This window comes from Aquila chrysaetos, chromosome 12 (assembly GCF_900496995.4).
Source record: "Aquila chrysaetos chrysaetos chromosome 12, bAquChr1.4, whole genome shotgun sequence".
Taxonomy (NCBI): Eukaryota; Metazoa; Chordata; class Aves; order Accipitriformes; family Accipitridae; genus Aquila; species Aquila chrysaetos.
In genome coordinates, this window is record NC_044015.1 from 35,387,817 (window position 1) to 35,409,159 (window position 21,343).

General features: G+C 52.9%; 1 protein-coding gene across 1 annotated transcript; it reads right to left on the minus strand.

Annotated features, from left to right (window-relative positions):
• Positions 1–2,830: 2,830 nt before the first annotated feature.
• Positions 2,831–5,660, minus strand: DMRTA2 (DMRT like family A2). Its single transcript, XM_030034287.2, has 2 exons — positions 4,572–5,660; positions 2,831–4,415 (listed from the first exon to the last, which is right to left on the minus strand). The coding sequence occupies exons 1-2, from the start codon at positions 5,065–5,067 to the stop codon at positions 3,538–3,540; spliced, it is 1,374 nt and encodes a 457-aa protein (XP_029890147.1). The 5' UTR covers positions 5,068–5,660; the 3' UTR covers positions 2,831–3,537.
• Between the last annotated feature and the right edge of the window lie 15,683 nt (positions 5,661–21,343).

Consider the following 21,343-nt stretch of genomic DNA (forward strand, 5'->3'; position numbering starts at 1 on the left):
AGCGGGGGGGCCGGCCGGGCCCTGCCGCGGAGCAAAAGGCCGGGGCCGGAGCCGGCGGGGAGAGGACGACCTCGCTCCGAGCCTTCTTTATCCCCGGGGCCTCGGCAGCCAGCCGGGTTTGCGGGGGGCGCGTCGAGGGCGGAGGAGGTGGGCGAGAGGCGGCTCTCAGAAATAAAACTCACCGGCCCGTAAAGGCCGACCCCCCTCCCCTCGCCTTCCCGGCCTCGGTGGGCTGCGGCGGGCGGCCCCGGGGCTGGAGGCCGGCCCGGAGCCGCTGCCCCCCCGCCCGCCCCCGGCGCCGGTGCGGCTTGCCGGGCTGCGGAGGCAGGCTCGCCGCGAGCAGGGCGCGGAGAGGTTCATTTTAGGTGAAGGAATGTCATTTCGCTACTAAATGGTTAGTCTAATTTGATCTTTATTATGCTGTGGATTAGGGCTGATTCATATTAAACACTAGTGCAGTTAATATAACTGCGGGACGTGTCCCGCTGTATGTACAGCGGCCGCTGTTACAGCCCCGCCGCTTCCTGCGACCCACGGATTAAGATTTAATTAACAGGGAAGTTTGCTAGCGCTCGCCCGCAGCTTCTCTGCTTTACAAATAATTTATACTCGGTGCCGCGGATTTTTATTCAAGTGACAGCATTTTATTTTACTCTAAAAGGGACCTGAATATTTTATGTTCTGCCAGAGGCTTCTGTATACGAACCTCTCCGAGGCAGCTTCAAACCCAAGGGATTTTTTTTATTTTTTTTTTTTTTTAATCTACGGGAATTACCTCGATAGGGACAATGTATCAGATTCTTTTACCCCCTCCTCCTCCTCCTCCTCCTCCCCCCAATTTAACAGCCTAAACTATCCACATGAAAGTTAATCGTCGTGATCCCCATTGTCGGTTGTATAAATCCAAGCTCAAGCCAACCTCCAAGACACGGCAACAATTCTGATAAATTGTCCTGCTCGCCTAACTACACAAGAATGGCTTTTATAATTAAAAGGGAAGCTGAGTTAAATCAACAGCTCCTAAGCCCTTCTCAACAGGGCTAGAATGGGAGAAATGTGGCGACCTGATTTCTTTAAGTAGCAGCTCTTTGTAGCCCATTCATAATCCTAGATATGGAAACCCATCCTGCACAAAGTCAGCTGCCAACTGGGAAAAAAAAAAAAAAAAAAAAAGAAGGAAAAAAGGAAAAAAAAAGTTTATTCAGATGCTCAAAGTCCATCTTTTTTTTCCAGTCTAACATAACCCTGGCACTTTATAACCAAACAGACAACTCCTTTTCCAATTAAAGTGGAATTAGGAAACTCAATCAAATTAGCTCACTATTAAAGCCCTTCTTTATTAAACCGTTTTATTGTAGTAATATTAAGTTTCACCCACTCTTGGAACACGAGACTTTAAAAAGTTTCCCTTGTGATATTGATTTGGCTGCTCCCAGGATGGATCAGGGTCAAAAGTATTTACCTAGGTGTAATCTGTAATATTTACTTTTTTTCTTTTTTTTTTTAAGAAAATCTTAAAATTGTATCTAGCTTGATCAATTGCACGAGGGAAAGAAGAACTGCATTTTACTTGCTCCCGTCCTTTGATTTTACCCAGGGGGCCTTCCTTCAATAGCTACGGCGGGATGCGTCTCCTCCCAGACCCACCAGTATATTAACTGGTTGGTAGGAGCCGCGCTGTCAGCTCCGAGCCAATGTTTACACAGTTATATTTGAAGTGAGAAAGTAAACAGTCCAGCTGTGCCACGGAGCGGTTCGGTGGGATTAGGTTTCCATACCAACCAACTTTAGGAGCTTTTACAGTCTTAATTCAACCATGCACTGAACTTGTTCTTTGTGAGTAATAGTTTTCCTGGGCCAAACACTCCCAGGACTGATAAGAAAGTCGCGCTCCGGCCTTCGGAAGGATCGCCTCTCTGGCTGCACGGGGGGCACGCCCGCCGCCCCTCCGACTCATCGCAATAAATAAATAAGCAGGGGGAGGAACGCCTTTCTCACTTTTCGATCTTGAAGACTAGTCGGACACCATTGGAGAAAAGAAAAGAGAAAAGAAAAGAAAAGAAAAGAAAAGAAAAGAAAAGAAAAGAAAAGAAAAGAAAAGAAAAGAAAAGAAAAGAAAAGAAAAGAAAAGAAAAGAAAAGAACCACAACAACCCACACGTGTAGCCTTTACTCTTGAAATGAAGGGGAAGATTTAGAAGGACACACAGCTCCGAAAGCAGACCAGCGGTATCTTTCCTGCTCGTACCCCTCGCACTGAGTTTGTGGCGTCTTAACTCATTCACGCCTGTCGCAAACACATTCTTACGTTCTGAAAAACTGTCCTTATTACATATCCCTTTGCTTATCTTGATATAGAAAGAATTAAAACGCACATTCAAATTTCAGATGCAAGGGAAAGGTACGTCTCTGTTGCTACACAACCCACAGTTGGCAAGGCAGGCGTTTGCCTTAGCCATGCTTTTCTTCTCTACAACAAAGCCAGACTTCCTAAATATGACAAAAATCGGCGAGATATCAAGGGGAAAAAAAATCCTGCTTAAATTTACACCTCTGGTTAGTTTGGGGTTTTTTTTCCCCTGGTGTAAATAATAAAAGGACCAGAACCAAAAATAAACGTATTTGACAATTTCAGCTGATAAGGAAATTGCTCTGGTTTGTACGCTTCGTTTTTATTTATAAATTTTCCGAAGAATATCTGGTTTGACCATGATAAAAATGTAGTAAACATGTTTGTACTAATTGCATAAACTCCTTTAAATATTGACTATACTTGTCAAATAAATTTCCCAAAACACACTTCCACTGTCTCATAAAATACCACTTGCCACTTGTAAGACCGATTTTTTTTTTTAATAGAAAATAACATTTATTTCTATGAAATGGAAACACAGAATTACCTGTTAGAAACAGCAAGAAGTTTGCTACATCGGAACAAGAAAGCAATTTTCTTGCAGATCACAAATGAAGGAGGCTTATTAAACCGTCATACACCATTGGCGCCGGGGTCCTACGGACAGTTACAAATATATCTACTTTCCAATGTTATATACAGATCGTAACATTTCTCGGGGCGGGAAGGTAAAGGCTTTCAATTTGACAATATGTTTAATCTATACGCCTGGTAAGTATTACAATGAGCTGTCTAACCTTTAGCTTAACGTTAATACCAAGTTCACCTACGAGTTACATTAATAACTTAGATTTCCATTTTATAACATTATACACTTGCTAGTATACATATATATATGTATGTGTGTGGGAAAGAGAGTGAGCGTGTGTGCGCGCGCGCGCGTGCACCCCACGACGCACCGAGGATATCCATGCTTATGGCCATAAGCAACAAAGAGTGACTCATGTCTGGACAATGAAAAGTGCACCTTTATCACCGTTTTCATACACCTACGTCTGTCCGCGCCGGGCTCCGCACGCAACCGTCGCCTGTACGGGGGGAGAGGGGAGAGAAAGCCACCTGCGTCCGTCCACCCGTGCCCACCTAGCTACCCCTACAGAGATGAGCTTTGGGAAGCCGCCCCCGCTATTGCTTCTCGGGGGTGTTGTTGACCATGGGCCCGTAGAGCCCGCCGGAGTAGACCTGCTCCTTGTGCACGGCGGAGCGGTCCCGCATGAGGTCGCTGAAGGCGTAGTCCACGGGCGGCCGGAACCCGAGGGTGGGCATCAGCCCGGCCGTGGAGTAGGGGGTCATGAAGGCCAGTCCCCGGCTGTGCGCCGAGTAGGCGAGGCGGAGGGGGTTGAGTCCCAGGTGGGTGCCCAGCGGGTAGGCGCCGGCCTCGGCCCCGAAGTGCGTGGCGTTGGGCTGCAGCGGGGAGAAGGCCGAGCGGCTGCCCAGCGTGCCGATGGCGGGGGCCATGGCGCCGGCTATCAAGGGCCGGTGGTGGGCGGCGGCGGCGGCGGGGGTGGGCGGAAGGCCTTGCAGGGCGCCGTCCCGAGCCCAGCCCTCCTCGGGGCCCTTCTCCGGGCCGCGGTTGTTGAGGATCTGCTCGATGGCCTGGACCACGTCCCCGCCGCAGCCCTGCAGCACCAGCTCCAGCACGCTGCGCTTGTGCGCCGGGAAGACGCGCGTCAGGATGTCGATGGGAGTCCGCTGCCGGCCGCCGGCCGAGGGCGACGGGTCCTGCTCGTCCTTGTCCGCCTCCGAGCCCGAGTCCGAGCCCAGCGGGCTGATGGAGCCCGGGCTCTCCTCCCCCTCCTTCGGGCCCTTGGAGACGGGCGAGCTCAGGAAGGACTCGCCGTCCCCGTTCTCCGAGCCCGAGCCGTGGCGAGCTTCTGGGGAGGAGGTGCCGGGCACGGACTCGCCGTCCGGGGAGAGGGGCTTCCCGCCCGCCTGCTGCGGGGTGACGGCGCGGCTCGGCAGCAGCGTCTTGGGGAACAGCTCGAACTTCTGCATCTTGGACTCTGCGGGGCGGGGGGCGAGAAGGAGAGAGACCGTCAGTGCGGCTGCCCCAGGCGCCCCGCCGCCTCTCCCGCCTCCTCCCCCCCCCCCCCCCCCCCCCCCCCCGGCCTCCGCCGCCGGTGCCGCGCTCCCCGCGAGGTCCCACATCGCGGCCTCACCTGAGGCGCCGGCGCCTCCCTCGCCGCCGCCGCCGCCGGCGCAGACGGAGCCGAAGACCTCGTACGCGGGCCGGGGCGGGATGATGCCGTTGGCGGCCGCCAGGGCCAGCCCCTCGGCGGTGCCGTAGAGCAGCTGGAGCTCGCGGGCCTCGTTCTCCTCCTGCGCCTGCTGGCGGCGCAGCGCCACCTGGGCCGCCATGACGCGCTGGCGCTCGGCGATGAGGGTGCACTTGGCGCACATGCAGTCCTTCCAGCGGCAGTACCGCTTGTGGCCCTTCAGCGCCGACACCACCCCGTGGTTGCGGCAACGGGCGCACTTGGGCGTCCGCGGGTACTTCTCGGCCGCCCGCAGCAGCAGCGGCGGAGCCCGCAGCAAGCTCCCGGCTACGCTTACCGGCAGCGTGGCCGCCGCCGCCGCCGCTGCCGCCGCCACCGAGCTGGGGGGTACCGGGGGGGGAGCGGCGGGCACGCTGGGCAGCTCCGACCGCAGCTCCATCCTGGCGAGCCCGCCCCGAAAGAGCGATCTCCCCCCTCCCTGGCCTCCCCCGAAGCGAGCCGGGGCGGGGGGCAGCCCCCCACCCCCCCCCCACCCGCGGCGCGCCCGGACGCGGAGCGACTCCCGGCGCCTTCAGGCGCGATCACGGGCGGGGGGCACACGGAGCCCCGGGCGCCGGCATGCAAACCCCAGCGCCTATCGCCTCGCCGCCCCTGCGCCCCGGCACACGGCTCCGGAGTGGGGCTGGAGTGAGGAGGGGGGCCGTCGGGAGCCCTTCTGCGCCCTCCTCCCCGCCCCTCCGCTCCCGAAAAGCGAGTCTAAGACAAGAAAATCCGAGAAAACTTAGATCTCTCTCGCCTGCTTGCTCTCCGTCCGCACCAAGTCCATCGCGCCGGGCTCAAAGCCGAGCTCGCCCGTCCGCGCCTGCGGGATCGCCGCTCCCCACGGTGCCCCGGTGGAAACCCGAGCTGCTCGCTAAGCTCAGCTCCCCCTTCCCCCTTTTAGCTACGATCACAGGTTAAAAGCGTCCCTTCAAAGAGCAATCCGGCACCTTCAACGACAGGCTCCCTCGCCACAAGCCGCGGAGGCTCGAATCCAGGAGAGAATACAAAAAAAAAAAAAAATTAAAAAAAAAAAAAATCACCCCGTCTCCCGAGCAGCAGGGGCCGGCAGCCCGCGGCCAGGGGAGCCCCCGCCCCCCGGCCCGGCCCGGTTCAGCTGGGCTGGGCTGCGCTGGGCTCACCCTCCGCGGCGAGCCCCGAGCGGGCGGCCGGCCGGCCGGCGTCGGAGCGGTCGGAGCCGACGGCGGGGCCGGAGCGGGCAGGGCCGGAGCGCCGCAGGCCCCCGCGCGCGCCCCCCGGGACACGCCGCCGCCCCGCGCCGCCTGGCGCGTGCGGCCCGCGCGGCCGGAGCTGCAGGCAGAGCGCGCTGGCCGCCGCGCCGCCCGCCGCCACTCGCGCTATTGTTGCGCCCCGCGTTGCCATTAGGCAACATTTGACAACAATGTGGCGCCTGCTATTGGCCAGGGGCGGGAAGAGCCGCTCTGATTGGCCGCCCGGCGGTCCGCCGCGTCCGCCCGGCGGCTGCCCGAGCGCGCCGCGCCCGCGGAGAGCCGGGAGGGTCCTGGGGGGACCCGCGGGGCGCGCGGTGTCCGCGCGTGTGCGTGTGCGTGCGCGTGTGCGTGCGCTCCCGCTGCGGGCGGGCGCGCTAAAAATCGGTCCGATTGCTCGCTGCCCGAGAGTTTGGCTTTTCTTGTTATTTAATCCACTGGAAACGGTATTTGCCTCGCCAACCGTTTGGGGCTTTGGGGGGGGGGGGGGGGTTGTGGGGTTTTTTTTTCCTAGGTCTCACTTGTCAAAAGGGTGGGGGGAAGTATACTGTGGAAGGTGACAATTCAATCTATGGTCTCCCCCCTGCCCTTGGAGAATTCGTTTTATGATAGTACGTAACGATGCCTCTCCTTCCCTTTTTCTTCCTCCCCTTTTTCTTTCTTCCCTTTTTCTTCCTCCCCTTTTCCTTCCCTTTTTCTTCCTTTCTTTTTTCTTTCTTGCTCTTCCCTTCCTTCCCTATTCCTTCCTTCCCTATTCCTTCCTTCCCTATTCCTTCCTTCCCTTTTCCTTCTTTCCTTTTCCCTTCCTTCCCTTTTCCTTCCTCCCCTCTCTGGCTCGCTCTCTGCCCTCTTGTCTTTCTCTGCCCCCCGTGCCCTCCCTCTCTCGCTCCACAACGGCAGGTGAATGGTACAAGTGCTGCTGCAATAGGAGAAGCCCGAGGTGAGTTTGATTTTCCGTACTTTGATTGCGCTGCGGGCTGGGAGAGCCCTGCCCGCCCTTCGCTCCCCGCCAAGTGAAGTTCGTTCTCTCTCCCGCCAGCTGTTTGCGTGACTACATGCTCAACAGGCGCCTTCCCCGCGGGGACAATAAACCCGAGGGGCTGATTTTTGAGGAGGAGGCTGTCGGGCCCGTAACTGTATATTAACCCCGCAGCTTTTGTTTTAGCATTAACCGCCCGGGTTTGACGTCACCTTCGCTGGTAACGGGGAGGAGGTAGCACTTCGGCAGCCCCGGTGGGAAATAACGCCGGCTCCTTCCCCCAGGGCTCTCCCCTCCGTTTCCCACGCGGGACCTCCGTCCTCCCCGGCACTTTATAAAGTTCTTTGTTACATGTGTCCCTAAGTCCTTCCCCGTAGCGGGAACCGTCTGCCGGTGGCCAAGGCCCTCCTCCCCGCCGCCTCGGCATCCCCACCCGCGGGTCGCACGCCGCCAGACCTTCTCCCGCCGCCTCCCCGGGTGGGTGGGCTGCCTGCCCGCCCCCGGGGCACCCGGGCACCCGAGCCGGGAGGGGAGAAAGCGCTGGCTCTGCTCGAAAGGCGCCGGACCCCCAGCCCTCGGCGGCCGGGGAAGCGCGCACGGCCGCGGAGGGCCGCGGAGGACCCCGGGGGGGGCAGGACGGGCAGCGCTCGCTGATGCTCCGCTGCCCCTTCCCTTTTGTCAGACTCCTTCTGGGGCTGCGAGAAGCACAATTGCAGACTTTTCAGTATTTTTACGACTCCTGTATCCTCCCTCCTCTCTTCTTTCTTTTCTTTTCTTTTTTTTTTTTACGAAATGAACGCTTTCCCACACGACTTTCCGTGTGTGCAGCTGCCACCCACTCCTCGTGATTTAGGTGTTATAACACCTTTATTTAATACAGCCGCGAAGTCAAAATACCCGATTTAATTTTATTCGCAACCCCTGATTTTACTCTCCGGGGAGAATTACTCAGATCATCTGATTTAATTGGGAATTCCTAGAACTCGATCAGACTGAATAAGAAACATTTAAATTACTGCTTTATGTTGGCTTACCATGGAAAAAAGGTTCTCCCTTCTTCCTGGCAGTTTTGTTTGGTTTTGCCGTGCTTTTTTTTTCCTGCAAATACCTTCCCCTTTCCCCCTCGAGGGAGCCTGCCATCACCAACAACACAGGACACGGGTTACGCTGATTTCCCCCGTTCCCTTTTCTTTCCGCTTTGATTTAAATTAAAGGGCTGGGTTATCCTTTCCGTTATGGCGGTTTAAAACGATCTATTTTGGAAACAGCCGTGACCAAAAAAAAAAAAAAAAAAAAAAGAGCAAAAGAAAAAACCAAAACAAACCAAACAGCAGTGGGTTATTAACCAGCCAGTGAAATGCGGTGATTTCTGTTCAGAGCCTCGTGCCGTTAGTAACGTTGCAAACGGCGGTGTAGAAGTTTGACCACATAACGTGTAGCATCTCTATCCCAAGGCGTTACATATAGTTCCCGTAGGCTCATGCAGCACGTCCCCCAGTGCCTATAGGAAGAGTTGGGACACAATGTCCTAGCGCTGTGCACATTAACACCCAGTGCCTCTTTCTGATGTTTATCCCGAGTCAGCACTACAGGCACCCCCTCAACCAAAACACTTAACCATACACTGCTTTTTAAATATTACGCTCAGTACCAATCCAACATCGAAATAGCCGAGTTTTATTAAAAAAAAAAAAAAGTTTATTGCAAGAATATGTAACGCAGCCCCAGGACTCCGCGAGTCCCGAGGACGTTTGCCAAAAGCTCCCCCAATATATCAGGAGCGTTTAACGGTTTCCCACCCTCTGCTTCTTTCTCACCATCCCCGCAAGGGCGGGCGGGCGGCGGCGGGGGCCGAAGGCGAAGCCGCCGCTCCGCTCCCGCGGCCCCGCCGCTCCCGGGAAAACGCCGCTGTTCACCGGGGTCACTCCTGAGCCCAGGGCCGAGGCCTCTTCTCCGGACTCGGCACACTCCTCCGGGCTACGAGAGATTCTGCTCTTTCCTCTCGCCGGCTCTGGTCGCTGAAGGGGGCACTTGCAAACGGGATCCCCCCCCCGCTTTTTTTTTTTTTTTTTTTGTGGTGTTGTTTTCTTACAAAGTGCCTTTAGAAAAGGAGACCCCGGAGTCTCACTTTTCACTGATTTGATATTTTAATAACAATCATTTCTCCCCTGTCCTTATTTGCCTTTGGAAGCTTTCCCCGCGAACCGAGACAAACAGTGCGCGCATTTCACAGATTTTATTCAAACAAAACACAACTTGGCTGTGAGTTATCCCGGACCAGCAAAGCCGGGGCCAGGGTTTGCCATGAGCTGAGGGCTTCTTTCCCCAGCTTCGTCCCGGCCTGCCAGAGCCCTGGGGGGGATGTGAGAGTGCACGGGAGGCAGTGTGGGGGGGTTGCCGTTGCTTTCCTCCCTTCTGTCCTACCGCAATTCATTTCTGTTCGTGGAGGCAGAATAAAATCTTCATGTACATCCCTGCTTTTGTGTCTTTCTTTGGGGGGGGGGTGTCGGTGTTTTAGGAACCCACAGGGTAGCCCGCTGCACGGGTGGGTGTGCTGGGGAGCCGGAGCGGGACGCCGCGAGGTTACGAGGAAAAGAGAAATTCATTCCTCCAAACGCAGCGAAATGCAACTTTAAAGCCCCCGAGACTCGTCTCGCTCCCAGCTTCTCTCTGGGAGCTCCCACCACCGCCGTCAAATCCACGAGAAGAGCCGACCCGTGGACCCAGCTCCTTGCCTCCCCCCCCACCAAAAGGGCTCCCCGGGCCCCGGAGGAGCAGCTCAGGTTTGGCCCAGGGCGCCTGGGCCAGCTCCAGGGCCCGGGGCGAGCGGGTCCCCCCACGGCGAGAGCCCTGCCCGGGCCGGGCGCAGGCGGCTGCCGGCCCCGCGGACCCCCCCGGGGGTGGTGGGGGGGGGGCAGAGCCAGAGATTACGGGGCGCAGCGTCGCCCCCGGTTTGGGCAACCTGCGCCCTCCAGACGCGTGAAAAAGCGACGTTATTGAGTTAGAGGAGTGAAAAAGCAACGCCGCGTTTCCTTGCGTGGTGCCCGGGTTGCTGCTTAATTATCCCCGCTACGTGTTTGACTCTGGCAGCCTCCAGACACGCACGAAGTCGGCGCCCACGACTCGGTGCTCACGTCTGGGTCAGCTCGATAAAACACGAGACTTGGGTTTGTTGTTTTTTTTTTTTTTATATTTATTTTTAAGCAAACCCGATCTTCCCGGTGTTTATTTCTCTCCTCACTCCCATCGATTCACCCAAAGGCTGCCCAAGTATCGCTGCTCCCGTGCAAAAGTTTGAGAGGGCTGCATGCAACGGTGCTGCTGCATCTTCCCCCAATTACAGTAGTAAAATCTTAATTAAAAAGAGCCCGTCTATTGGCTGCCATGGAGGGGAAGGCAGACACGCACGCCCGGAGGCAGCGCAGCGCCCGGAAGCATCCCAGAGAAATATAGTTCTTGATTAGTGTATTTTCATCTCGTTCTTAGCGGAAGACAGTTTGTAAGTACCTGCTAATGTTAGTGCTCTTTAAGGTTTCAATTGTTCTAGGGGGTTTGCCATTGACTTTTTCATTATTTACCTACTGAATCAAAGTAAGCAAATGCCATCTGTTTCCCTGCTGCTATCATCTTCACTTTTAATTATCCGCCCAGCAGCCTAATAGAGATGATATTAAACTAAATCTTTTTGACATTAAAAGTAATTATCCCCAAACCAATATTACAAGAATGAAAATTACCCACCCGCCCCCCCCCCCCCAAGAAAAAGGCACATTCCTCCCAGTCCAGGCAACCTCCTCAGATCCCGGAGCGGAGAAAGGTGGACGGAGCTCCCGTTAGCCCGGACTTCCCAAGTATTTGAAACATTATTAACTCCATTTCCCGGCTCCCAGTGGGGGAGGAAAAGAGGCAAGGGAGCGAGATTTGTGGAAGGCAACACGGGAAAATCGGGGCTCCGCATATTCCCGCGTGGGCTCCTCTCCGCCCCGCAGCCCGGCGGCTGCCCGGCAGGGACCCGCACCCGCGGACCGGGGCTGCCCGAGCCCCCCGGGGCACCGGCCGGGGCCGGCGCAGGTCCCAGCACCGGGCTTTTAGGAAATAGCCCACCATAAATACCCACGCAGGCAGCCTCTGGAAGCACTTTGCTCCATCCAGCGGCACCGGTGGCGTGTAACGCGCTGGCGGTGAGGGGACGGTCGTTACAGAGACATTCGGAGCGGGTTCGTAGTTAAGGGCAGGACGGCGGGTCCTCTGACAGATGGCCGCCTGCTGAATTACCTCTACAGAGTCATTTCGCTTAGACTCAAACTTCTCCGCCATTTCTCCTCCGACTCGCTTTAACATGAGCCGGAGCCGCGTCCCCCATTTCCTTTAATATGTGCTAAACTGAGCTAATTTTAATTGCATGTTTCAACTTTGCTAATTAAATAGAGTGGTCTAATTAAAAGTGACTAGGGAACAGTTTTAATTCAACCCTCTACTTTTTTAACAATCCATTATGCAACAAATCCAGGGTAAGCCCTCCCTTTAAAAAAGCTACAGATGATTGAGTTTTTACACCTTTTTACACGCTCACAATGGGGAGACTTGACCCAACATATGTAGCGGCGGGGCCGGGCCCCCCCGGCTCCCCGGTGGGGTATTGGAAACGGGCTGTCTCGCTGCTGCTGCCCTGCCTGAGCGCTGCTGGACCCGGTTGCCTCCCGGGGCCTCCCCGCTGGAAGTGCTGAGACTATTAGCCCGGCAGAGGTTAGAGTAGCACATCCCCAAGACAGCAGCCCAGGATTTGGGAAAATCGGGCTCTTTACACGCTTCATCTCTTCACCAAGTGCTCATTAGGTTGTTAACCTCTGGTTCACATGAAAGGGGCATGTGATGAATCCCCACCCGAACAAATGGGCGCATCCCCCTTCAGGCACTGAACAAAGCCCTTAAAATAACTGCACAAGAAAGCCTTTAGTTGTTACTCTAAAATTTCTTTTCTCTGAGAGCTTGTGCCTATCCACACGCACGCACACAGACACACAGAAAGAGGAAAAAAAGCGCACACATGCAAAAATTCGCGCCTCCCCACCCCCCCCCCCCCCCCCCCCCCCCGTGCTGGAGCTAAAAATTAAAAATCCGGGTTCCGTCCCCCGGGCCTTTGGCGCTGGCTCATGTCCCCCGGGTTTGGCTGAGACTCGGGCTGGGGCTTCCCAAGGGAGGGGAAAGAAATCTTAATCGCTTTAGCGGAGCGGGCGGGGGGAGGCAGCCTCTCCCCGCGGAGGGGGGAAAGCCAGGTACCTCCAGCCGGGGGGCAGCCCTCTGCGAAGGGGGGGGGGGGGGGGGGGGGGGGGGGTGTGTGCTGCGGGGGTGCCGATGCCGAATCCCCCCCCCGGTGCTCTCCCCTTCATCCCACCCGCCCCGGAGAGACAAGTTGAGCGGAGTCACCGATGAGGAGGATGGGGGCAGGAATTTCCCTTTCCCGCAGGGGGAGCCCGGGGCGGGGGGAGCCCGGGGCGGCTGGAAGCAGGGGCGGCTGGAAGCAGGGGCGGCGGAGCGGATCGTGTCCTTAACCGCGGCGGCTCACCTTCGAAGGCAATGCTGCCGGGCGCTCCCCCGTACGGGGAGCTTACTGCTAATTGAGGGATGGCCGGGGAGAGCAGAGCCCGGCTCCCGCATTCCCACAGCTCTTGTATGGATTTTAGGCTCTTTAAGACCTTTCCTTTTCTCTCTCTCCCTCCTTCTCCCTCTCCCTTTCTTATTTCCCAGCCCCTCGGGCATGGATTAAAGTGACAGACAATTTTCCCTTCGCACCTTATTGATGGTCAAATGCACTTTGAGATAATGCGCGGAGGGCGGGTGGGAGAGGAGGGGGGGGGGGTGTCCCGGGAGCTCGGAGCTTTTGGGAGCGCTGCAAACCTCCGCGGGACCGGTGGAGCGGACCCCGGGCAGGCAGCCGCGGGGCGGGGGGGGGCCGGCACAGGCTGCCGCCCCCCCCGGTCCCCTCCTCTCCCCATCACCTTGCAGGTGGCTGCGGGGCAGCGAAGGCTCCGCTGGGAGCCAGCGTGTCAACGGCGCTTTCCGTGGCAGAGGGAAACACGCGTGTGCCGCAGCCTCTCCTGCGGCCGTGGGCCTGCGGCGTGGAAACACACGCTCACGCTCCCACACGCAGGTAAAGAGGAGGCAGCAGTTCAGGGGCAGAATGACTCAGGAAAGCTCCGCTCTGCTAATTTGCTATAGGGCGCTCCGAGAGGTTCATTAAAAAGGCTCTTGTCAGCTCCCTAACGATCCGAGAGCTTTTTAATTATATTTTATATTCCCCTACCCGTCTCCTAACTTCAAACACATGGTAAAAAGGATTTGCTGTTTTGTTTCAGGTAAAACCTAATAATTAAAATTCAGACCCCGTCCCATGCATCTGCTTCGCCTTTGCCAAATGAATTGAAGGGAGAGAGAAAAGCGATTTCATTGAGATCACAGATGGGGTGCAGGTTTTTGGAAGAAATTTGAGAAACACCATTGTCCAGAATCAAAACTCTATGTCTCGCCCCACAAAGGGGGCTGCTTTAAGCCCCTCAACTTCTATGGGGCTTGTTTTTTAAACTTTAAGTGTTCCGCACAATAAGCTGCCACCAAAATGTCACAACCACTCTGATTCCAAGTGTGTCTCGCTGCAAAGGGTGCAGAAAAATGAAGGGAGCAAAGGGAAGGAGTGTAATTAAAAACCTTCGAGCTCCTCATGCCTGCTGGGGCACGGCGGCCCGTTCGGGCCGGGGGTGGCCGGGGAAGTGCCCCCGCCCGTGACAGCGGGACCGGCACCCCGGGGTGCGGGGCAGGTCCCCTCCTGCGGGGCTCCGGCATCGGCCCCGCTCAGCCCATCGGAGCGCTTCCATATTTTGGAAGGAGGCTAAATTGTTTCATTAGCCCAAAGCAGAAGATTAAGCCTTTTATTTTTATTCATGATCATGACAGCCCCAGTCGGATTTGCCGGAGGATTCCCCCCCTCCATGTTTGTTGCCCTAGGAGCTCAGGAGCTTAACAATCCTGCCGGAATGCGATAGATAAATACAACCTATATCGTTAAAGAGACATATTGAGAGTGTTTGCGGAGGGGCGGGAGAAGAGAACCGCTTTGATAGCATCGTCAAAAACCACACGCACCGAGGGGAAAAAAAAATCATTCTTGTATTCTTTTTACAGTTAACATACGCTATTTAATGGGGCCCTTATGCAAACACAGACTTCTCTTAAGTTAGTGATGGACCATCCGCAACCTACCACGGCACCCTTCAGCCCCGTCCCCGTGCCGCGCCGCTTGCCATCAGCCCTGCGGGACCGGGCAGCGCTGGGGCAACGCCAGGGCTTTCGGAGCCATGTGGTTTGGGGGTTTCTTTTTTTTTTTTTTTTTTTTTTTTTTTTGGCAATGCCCGATTTTTTCGTGCGCGGCCCCTCGCAGGGCTGAGTGGGCCCCTCTCCGCCCACGCCCGTGGGGCAGGGCACACGCCGCCCCGCCGGCCCCACTCTCCCCAAAAGCACGGCAACGAGGGGCATCTCTCCAGCCCGAGTATTCCCCCCCCCCCCCCTTCGATCCTTCTTTTATTAATTTTCACTATTTTGGGGGGCGGTGCCGGACGGGCGCTCTCCGCCGCGGCCGTGCGGGCAGAGCCGGGCCGGCGTGCGGAGCCAGCTCCGCGCAGCCAGGGAGGCCGCGGAGGATCCGCGATGGCGGGGGGGGGGGGGGGACCCGGGGGCACGGTGCTCGGCTTCCCTCCTGCCGGCCCCGCGGCTGGCCGGTCGCTGCTCGGCCTTAGCTCTCCCGCCCGCCCGCCGCCGGCGCTCCGGTGCCCGGTGGGGATCTTTCCGTCGACGGCTTCTCCCCACCCCAGGAGGGGCCGGGGAAGGCGGGGGGGGGGGGGGGGGGGGTGGCGGCTGCTGGACGCGGACGGCTCCCTGAGGGCACGGCACCCGCTCGGGCGTGGGGGGGCGTTTTCTCTCCCCACATCGGCATTTTCACGGGGGAGGCGGCCGGCCCCGAGGTGCGAAGGCGCGGTTTGCCACCACGCCTCCGGCTCCCGGCCTGCCGCTGCGGCTCGATGCCGGCCTGTGCCGGGAGGGTGACGGGGGTGTCCCGCTCCCCACGGGGCACATCCCTCGGGAGGAGCGGGCAGGGCAGGCGGGGAGGGGGCCCGGCCGCGGGACACCGGGGGCGGGGGGGCGGTTTCCGCGGCCGCCATTTCCTCAGCGCCGCGGCCGCCGCGCACGGGCGCTTCCCCCGCAGAGACCCCGGCGCGGGCCCGTCCCTGAGGGAGCAAACTCCGCCTGAGCGGCCGGCCGGTGGAGGGAGGGGGCCGGGAGCCGGTAAGCGGGGCCGGTTCCCTTCCCCGCGCCCCTCACGCACAGGCGGGCGTCGGCGCAGCCCGGCTCGCTGCCGCCTTCCCGCCTCCCTGCCCCCGGGGGAGAGCTCCCCGCTGCCGTCGAGCCCTGGGCGGGAGCCCCTCCTGGCGCCCGCCGGCGGCGGGAAGGCCTCGATGGCGGCTCCTCCGTCCCGTTAGCCGCCCTCGCCTGCGGTGGCCGGGGGACACCGGCGGACACACCGCCGGCCCCGATGGCTGACAGAGAAGCCGGCGGCTCTTCTGGCGCTCTGTTCGGGGCATCTCTCTGCCGGCCAAAAGGGAAGCTAAGGCGGCCGCCGCGGGGCAGAAAGGCTGCGGTGGCCTTTGGCTCCCTCAGGGGCGGCCCGTCGGCCGCTGATCCCCGGCTGCGGCCTGCGCTGGCGCTTCTAGGTAACGCCCGGTAGAGCGGCCGGGAAACGGGGTGTCAGTCCCCCAAAAGAGGGAGGTGAACGTCTTGACTTGGTTCCGAAGCACACGCTTGGTTGCGAGGCTTTGGGAGAAGTGGCAGTGAAGGCGCGATGGCAGGTGACGGGGGATCGCTGGCCACGTCTGTAGTTCCGCCAGCGGCAACCGGAGCGGAGCTTGAGAGAGGGACGGCAATGCGGCTGGTTCCTGCAGGTTAGGAACAACGGGAAAGGTGGCGTTTGAAACGGGTTAAATCCGCGGGATGGGGCGACAGAGAATGGCTAGCTTTCGGGTACAAGTTATGCTCTCCTGGTAGGCACATGATACTACCTAACGGTTACTCAAAAAGGTTGAATTTATGGGACGTGGATCAATATTACCACCACAAGAGGGAAAAGGTGAACTTGAAGAAGCCTTGCAAATTTTTTTCCCATTATTTTCTTTTGGGTGAAGAACTGTTGCGCTTCTTCCGTCCGACGCTGGAGGTTTTCATTACTTCAGACAGGACGAACTGGTTGCCAAGAAATCCTCCATCAAGAGGAGGACTCCATCTTTTTTTGGTGATTAGTGCAGCAGTAAACTTTTTTCCCTGGAAGCAGCATGATTAGAATTTATCATTCATTTTTGAGACTGATATTACAGTGGGTCTATGTTTAAGTATATTTTTATCATGTAATTCCAAGTCTGGATAATAGTTTCTTTTGAGAACAGAGCCTCTTTTTTTCATTATTGATAATATTTTTCCCCTGTGAAGTCATTTATTTCCTCTTTAGTTGGGAGGAGGCAACATTTTTCTGCAGTGTGTAAGCAAAGATGGATACTATTACGTTGTACAGAGTATGTAAAGTCTTCAGCCTTATTCTGTGCTTGAAAATCATATGAACATTAACTACTTTATTAATAATTATTAGTCCTGTTTCTGGTGGCATATAAATAACCCAAAAATCCATTTTTCTGTTTGAGATAAGTAGATTGGCTGTAATTAAATATATCTGCAATTATGGTAACTGAAAGATTTTTTAAAAATCGACATTACACTTTGAGGGCAACCAATTCCACGTTCTCTTGGAAGATAAATTCCTTGCTATAAGATTCTCATAAGCAAGTAATACTAAAAAAAAAAATCTTAATTTTTATAAAGTTTTAAAATTAATGGTAATAACTATTTCTTGAAAGAAAGAATCCATTAGAAGCCGGAATTTTAAATCAAAGATCAAGCCTAAGTTAATATTTCTGTAACAACACTTTAACAGCTTTTTTGACAGTAAAATTTCCCTTGTGCTTCTTTCATATTACTCTGCTTCGGCTGCTCTTCATTTATGAGCTTGATCCTTATCCTGCTGTGACCAGCCTCTTTTCACCAACCCAGTAGTGCATAACTGCCATAAAGTTAGTTTAATTGGTCTCCTAAGGATTCAGTCTGCTTATGGGAAATTATTTTACTACAGGATGGTATAAATGGTGACTCTTAATACTATTGCCTCTTTCAGCATAGAGAGCATGATTTGCGTGTGGTGCGATCGGTTGTGCTGTGCCGTTTCTTAAAAACTGTAGTAGCTGAGTACATCTTGAAGTATTTTTTTTTTTAACCTCAGTGAATCTTAAAGCAGGCATCAAGCAGCCACTAGATTATGGAATCCAGTGGTGTTAATCTAACTTTTTGTTGCTTAATTATTTCTGCTATTGGCAGCATTTTTGTTTCAATAAAAAGTAGTTATCAGATCACTGCTTTGATTCATTTTGGGAAAACTATGACAATTTCACAAGGAACTGGTTTGATTCCAGAAGTAAGACTATGATGGCAGCTGGATAAATGCTAATAAAACTAGGAGGGTGTTTGTAAAGCAAAATTAAGAATTCTTGAGGGGTTACCTGGTTATAATGTGTATTCTCTTGAATCTGGCATTTTTTGATTGATAAGAAATACTGCTCATGCATAGTGATTGCGTGATGACAAGGCGCCAGATATGACGGTAAGCATTATCTGAAGGACAAAATACACTTGAAAACATCTAAAATACAGGGAATGATGAAAGAATGCCGTAGCTGCCAAAATATAATCGTCAAAGGAGTAAACTGCACATTTGCCTTGAAATTGCTCATAAAATGAAAGGAATGCTTTATATCTACTAAGACTTCCCAGTTGAGAGTACTTCAATGCTTTTAATACCTGTGCATAAAACCACTTTTCATATGACTAGGGAGATTGGTATAAAAGTTAAAATGGATTGAACAAACTTTACAAGGAATTGTAATCTTGAAAGCCTCGGTTCTTTTTTTTTTTTTTTTGCTACGTTACAGGATACAGCAACAATGTCACACAATGTCTTATTCACCTTCGTTTAAACCTTGAAAAAGTGGAAGTATTTTTCAGCAACAGAGTGTTCTCTGCAATTCACTGAGAACACCTTAGATTTTTTTAATTAGATCCACAACATAATTTATTAAGTTCCTCTGTAGATGTGGGTTTATAATTGTCATTCAAAAAAATCCTTCTCAGTTGCCACCACATTTTGGACATGCTTGCTTTTATTCACACAACGGAAGTCCTAATTAATCAGGGCATATAAAACAGGCAAATAGACCTAGAAAAAATGAAAAACGTTCCTACATACACATTAAAAGAATTTTTAAACTGCTAAAATGGCTGAAACAGAATGGGAGGTTTCAAACGACAACAAATTAGGCATATCAGTAAATTTAGAAAAGGCGAGATCATGAATAGGATGCTGTAGTTCCATAGTATAAAATACCTATGAATTATAGTAACTCATGCTAATGGGGACTGTGACAATAGGTTAAATAAAGCATAGAGGCAAATAAAATGATAGAAAACACATTTTGCGGTAAATGAAAACATACTTATATTCACTGTTTTACTAAAAAAAAAAAAAAAAAAAAAAAAATCACCAGAGTAGCATTTATCTTTAAGAAGAAAACTGCATAAAGAGGAAGATAATAAAGAGAAATTAAGTCACAGGTTAAAGACTAAGACTGTAATCAAAACTATTTGAAGGCACTGTCTTAGACCTTCAGAGTACACATCTTACTTAAAAAGACTCCAGAAGGCCCACCAGAAGTAGCTGAGCCATGTGAGCCGGCACATTAAAGGGTGCAATTGAAAGAGACTCAGACGCGGAGAACAGAAAGAACATATATGACTGTGGAAAGTTAACTTTTGGAAGACACAAAACCAGAACTAAACAACTGACAGACCTTGAGGAACAATTACCAAAGGTGTAAAAGATCATTAAAAATATCAGAAACAGGAAGCCTCCCAGAAAGGTAAGTGGACTAATATATTTTCAAGGTATAAAAGGAGTGCTTAATGAAAGTAGGGCAACTGCAGGTAAACTAAGCTAGTCATTTGCACTGATGTTTACTACAATGGAAACATCTGGTCTTGAGAAAAAAAAGGCAGTATTACTCAGAGACTGATAGCTGGAAGCAGTAAGCAACAGTTTTCACAGTGAGAAAGGATACCAGCGATGTCCCCAAGGATCTGTGTGGGAACCTGTGTTATTCAAGGTACTTGTACATTATCTGGAAATCAGTAGTGAGGTGATGATATTAATGAATGACACAAACCCATTCAAGATGACTGGATTGAAAGTGAATAGGAATGAACTGTGGAAGACTGTTGTAACATGGAGTTAGAAAAATAGTAAATGAAACTCATTGGTAGTAAGTACAAAATAATGATCATGTTAACCAGTAGTTTTGTAAGCACAGGAACTAATGAAACCTACTTCTATAACCAGCAACTGAGTGACATTTTAATTTAATTATATTAAGGCTGCAGTGTGACTTCAGTCTTTATTACACATAAAAGAATCCACAGAGAAAAGCCCTGATGAAGGAGCGAATTCTCTGGTATGTAATGAGACATTAAATCCCGTTGAAACTTTTTTCCTGCAGGTAGGGTACTCGGGCTGCTCTCTCAGGTTTGTAGCGACTGGTAAGTTAGATCTAGAGTGAGCCTTGCCCTCACTGAACACACTCAAGGTACCTTCTGTCTGGATTCCTATTTCCTGAATTCTGGGCTACCGACTTTCGCAAAACTTATAGAAGCGTCAGACAGCAAAACCTTTGTACCATTTGTTTAATTTGCTTGAAATTAAAAAATGAATGTAAAATGTAAAGGTAATAACAATGCATACAAAAAATATTTCGAGGACCACGACTGATATAATCCCACATGAATCAGCACTGCTGTTAGAGGGAGCAGCGCTGCCTTCCTCTCCCTCTCATCATCAGTTGCTCACCCCCTGCATGCTCCACCTTCTGCTTTTTGTCAGTGCTGGTGTACGTACGGCCACTCAGCAAGCTGGATCAGTCTGAAAACTACTCCAGGAAAAAAAATGGTAGTTTTTAACTAGATTAGTTTGCCTGATCCCAGTGCAAGATGGGGGCAGAGGTGGCTCTTCTGGCAGCAGCGCAGATTTATACCAGATTAAGTTGAGTATAAAACTGCCTGGATCCTGAGGCGTTTAGTGCTAAATTTGGTATTCCTCCATCTCTGTCATCTGTGATGAAATGGTTTCAGGTAGTGAACAATGGTTTACGCTGTGTACAATATATAGTAATTTTTGCTTTCTTTCATAACCTGTACAGAAAAAAATATAATTAAAACTACTGCTGTTGCCTTTTCTTTTATACAAGTAGAATAAGAAAATCTAACTAGAGTGCAGAATCAACATTCAGTCTCTCCTCCTAGGTCATCTGTCTGAAAAGACCAGTGACTGCAACGAACAGTCACTGGAAAGGGCTGGATAGCTCATCCCAGGCAAGCACCCATCTGCTAGCCTGAAGACTGGTGCTCCTGCTTGCACCTTCTCTCTCAATGAGCTTAAAGAGTTCTGTATTTTGGGAAACAGCTTTGACAGCAGACAGAGCATGCATATTAAAAGTAGCCTGTACTATGATGGTGTTGAAGTAGTCTTCTGAAATGTCTGACATAGGGGCTTGTTTCTCCTCAGGCCCATAGACTCACAATATGGGAGAAATTCAGTGTAAAGTAAAATTCAGTGAAAACTGTAGGGGAGACTCAGAAGGCCACCATCACCGTTTCGAAATAAAAATCTATCCTGTGCTTCGTCAGATGTTGGAAGAAAGCACTTGGTGCTTACCTTGACTACGGTCTCAGTGCTGTGAAGCCTGAGTGGAGGGAGCTGCCCTGGGCCAGCAGAGAGTAGGAAGCCTTAGCTCCGGTGAGGAACGGCATACGCAAGACATCTCCATCTTCAGCGACCGCTCTGAGCAGTTTCTGGTCTGCCTGGTAGTGACTCTTCACATGTGGGGTTTTTGCTTTGCTTTGTTTGGAGACCTACTTGTGTATTTTTTGCTTGTTGCGGACCCCATTTTAAGGCACCTAAATCTTCCTGTGCATTGTTTAGGGAGTCTGGATGTGAGGCTTGGGTAATGAAGTGCTTCTGTCCTTCTGTGAATCTGGGTCATGGCAATTTTGGTTTTCCCCACATATGGAAGAGTGAAATCATGTAACTTTTTAGTAGAAATATTACTGTAATTGAAAATTTATTTTAAGTTTCTAATGTCACTGAGTAGGTACAGTTTACGAAAGCCAAAGTCCTTCTCCGCCACATTAAAAAGAATAAACAAAACCCCCAGCGTAGGTCCATTAGAAACGCCCTCAGCACTCTCGCTAAATTTAAGAGTGTGTATGCAGACAGT

Bases quoted from the DNA above. Each gene is read 5' to 3' on its own strand.
- DMRTA2 (XM_030034287.2), bottom strand. From the start codon at position 5,067: ATGGAGCTGCGGTCGGAGCTGCCCAGCGTGCCCGCCGCTCCCCCCCCG. The intron at 4,416-4,571 runs GTGAGGCCGCGA...CCCGCCCCGCAG, and splicing joins GGGAGGCGCCGGCGCCTCAG to AGTCCAAGATGCAGAAGTTC.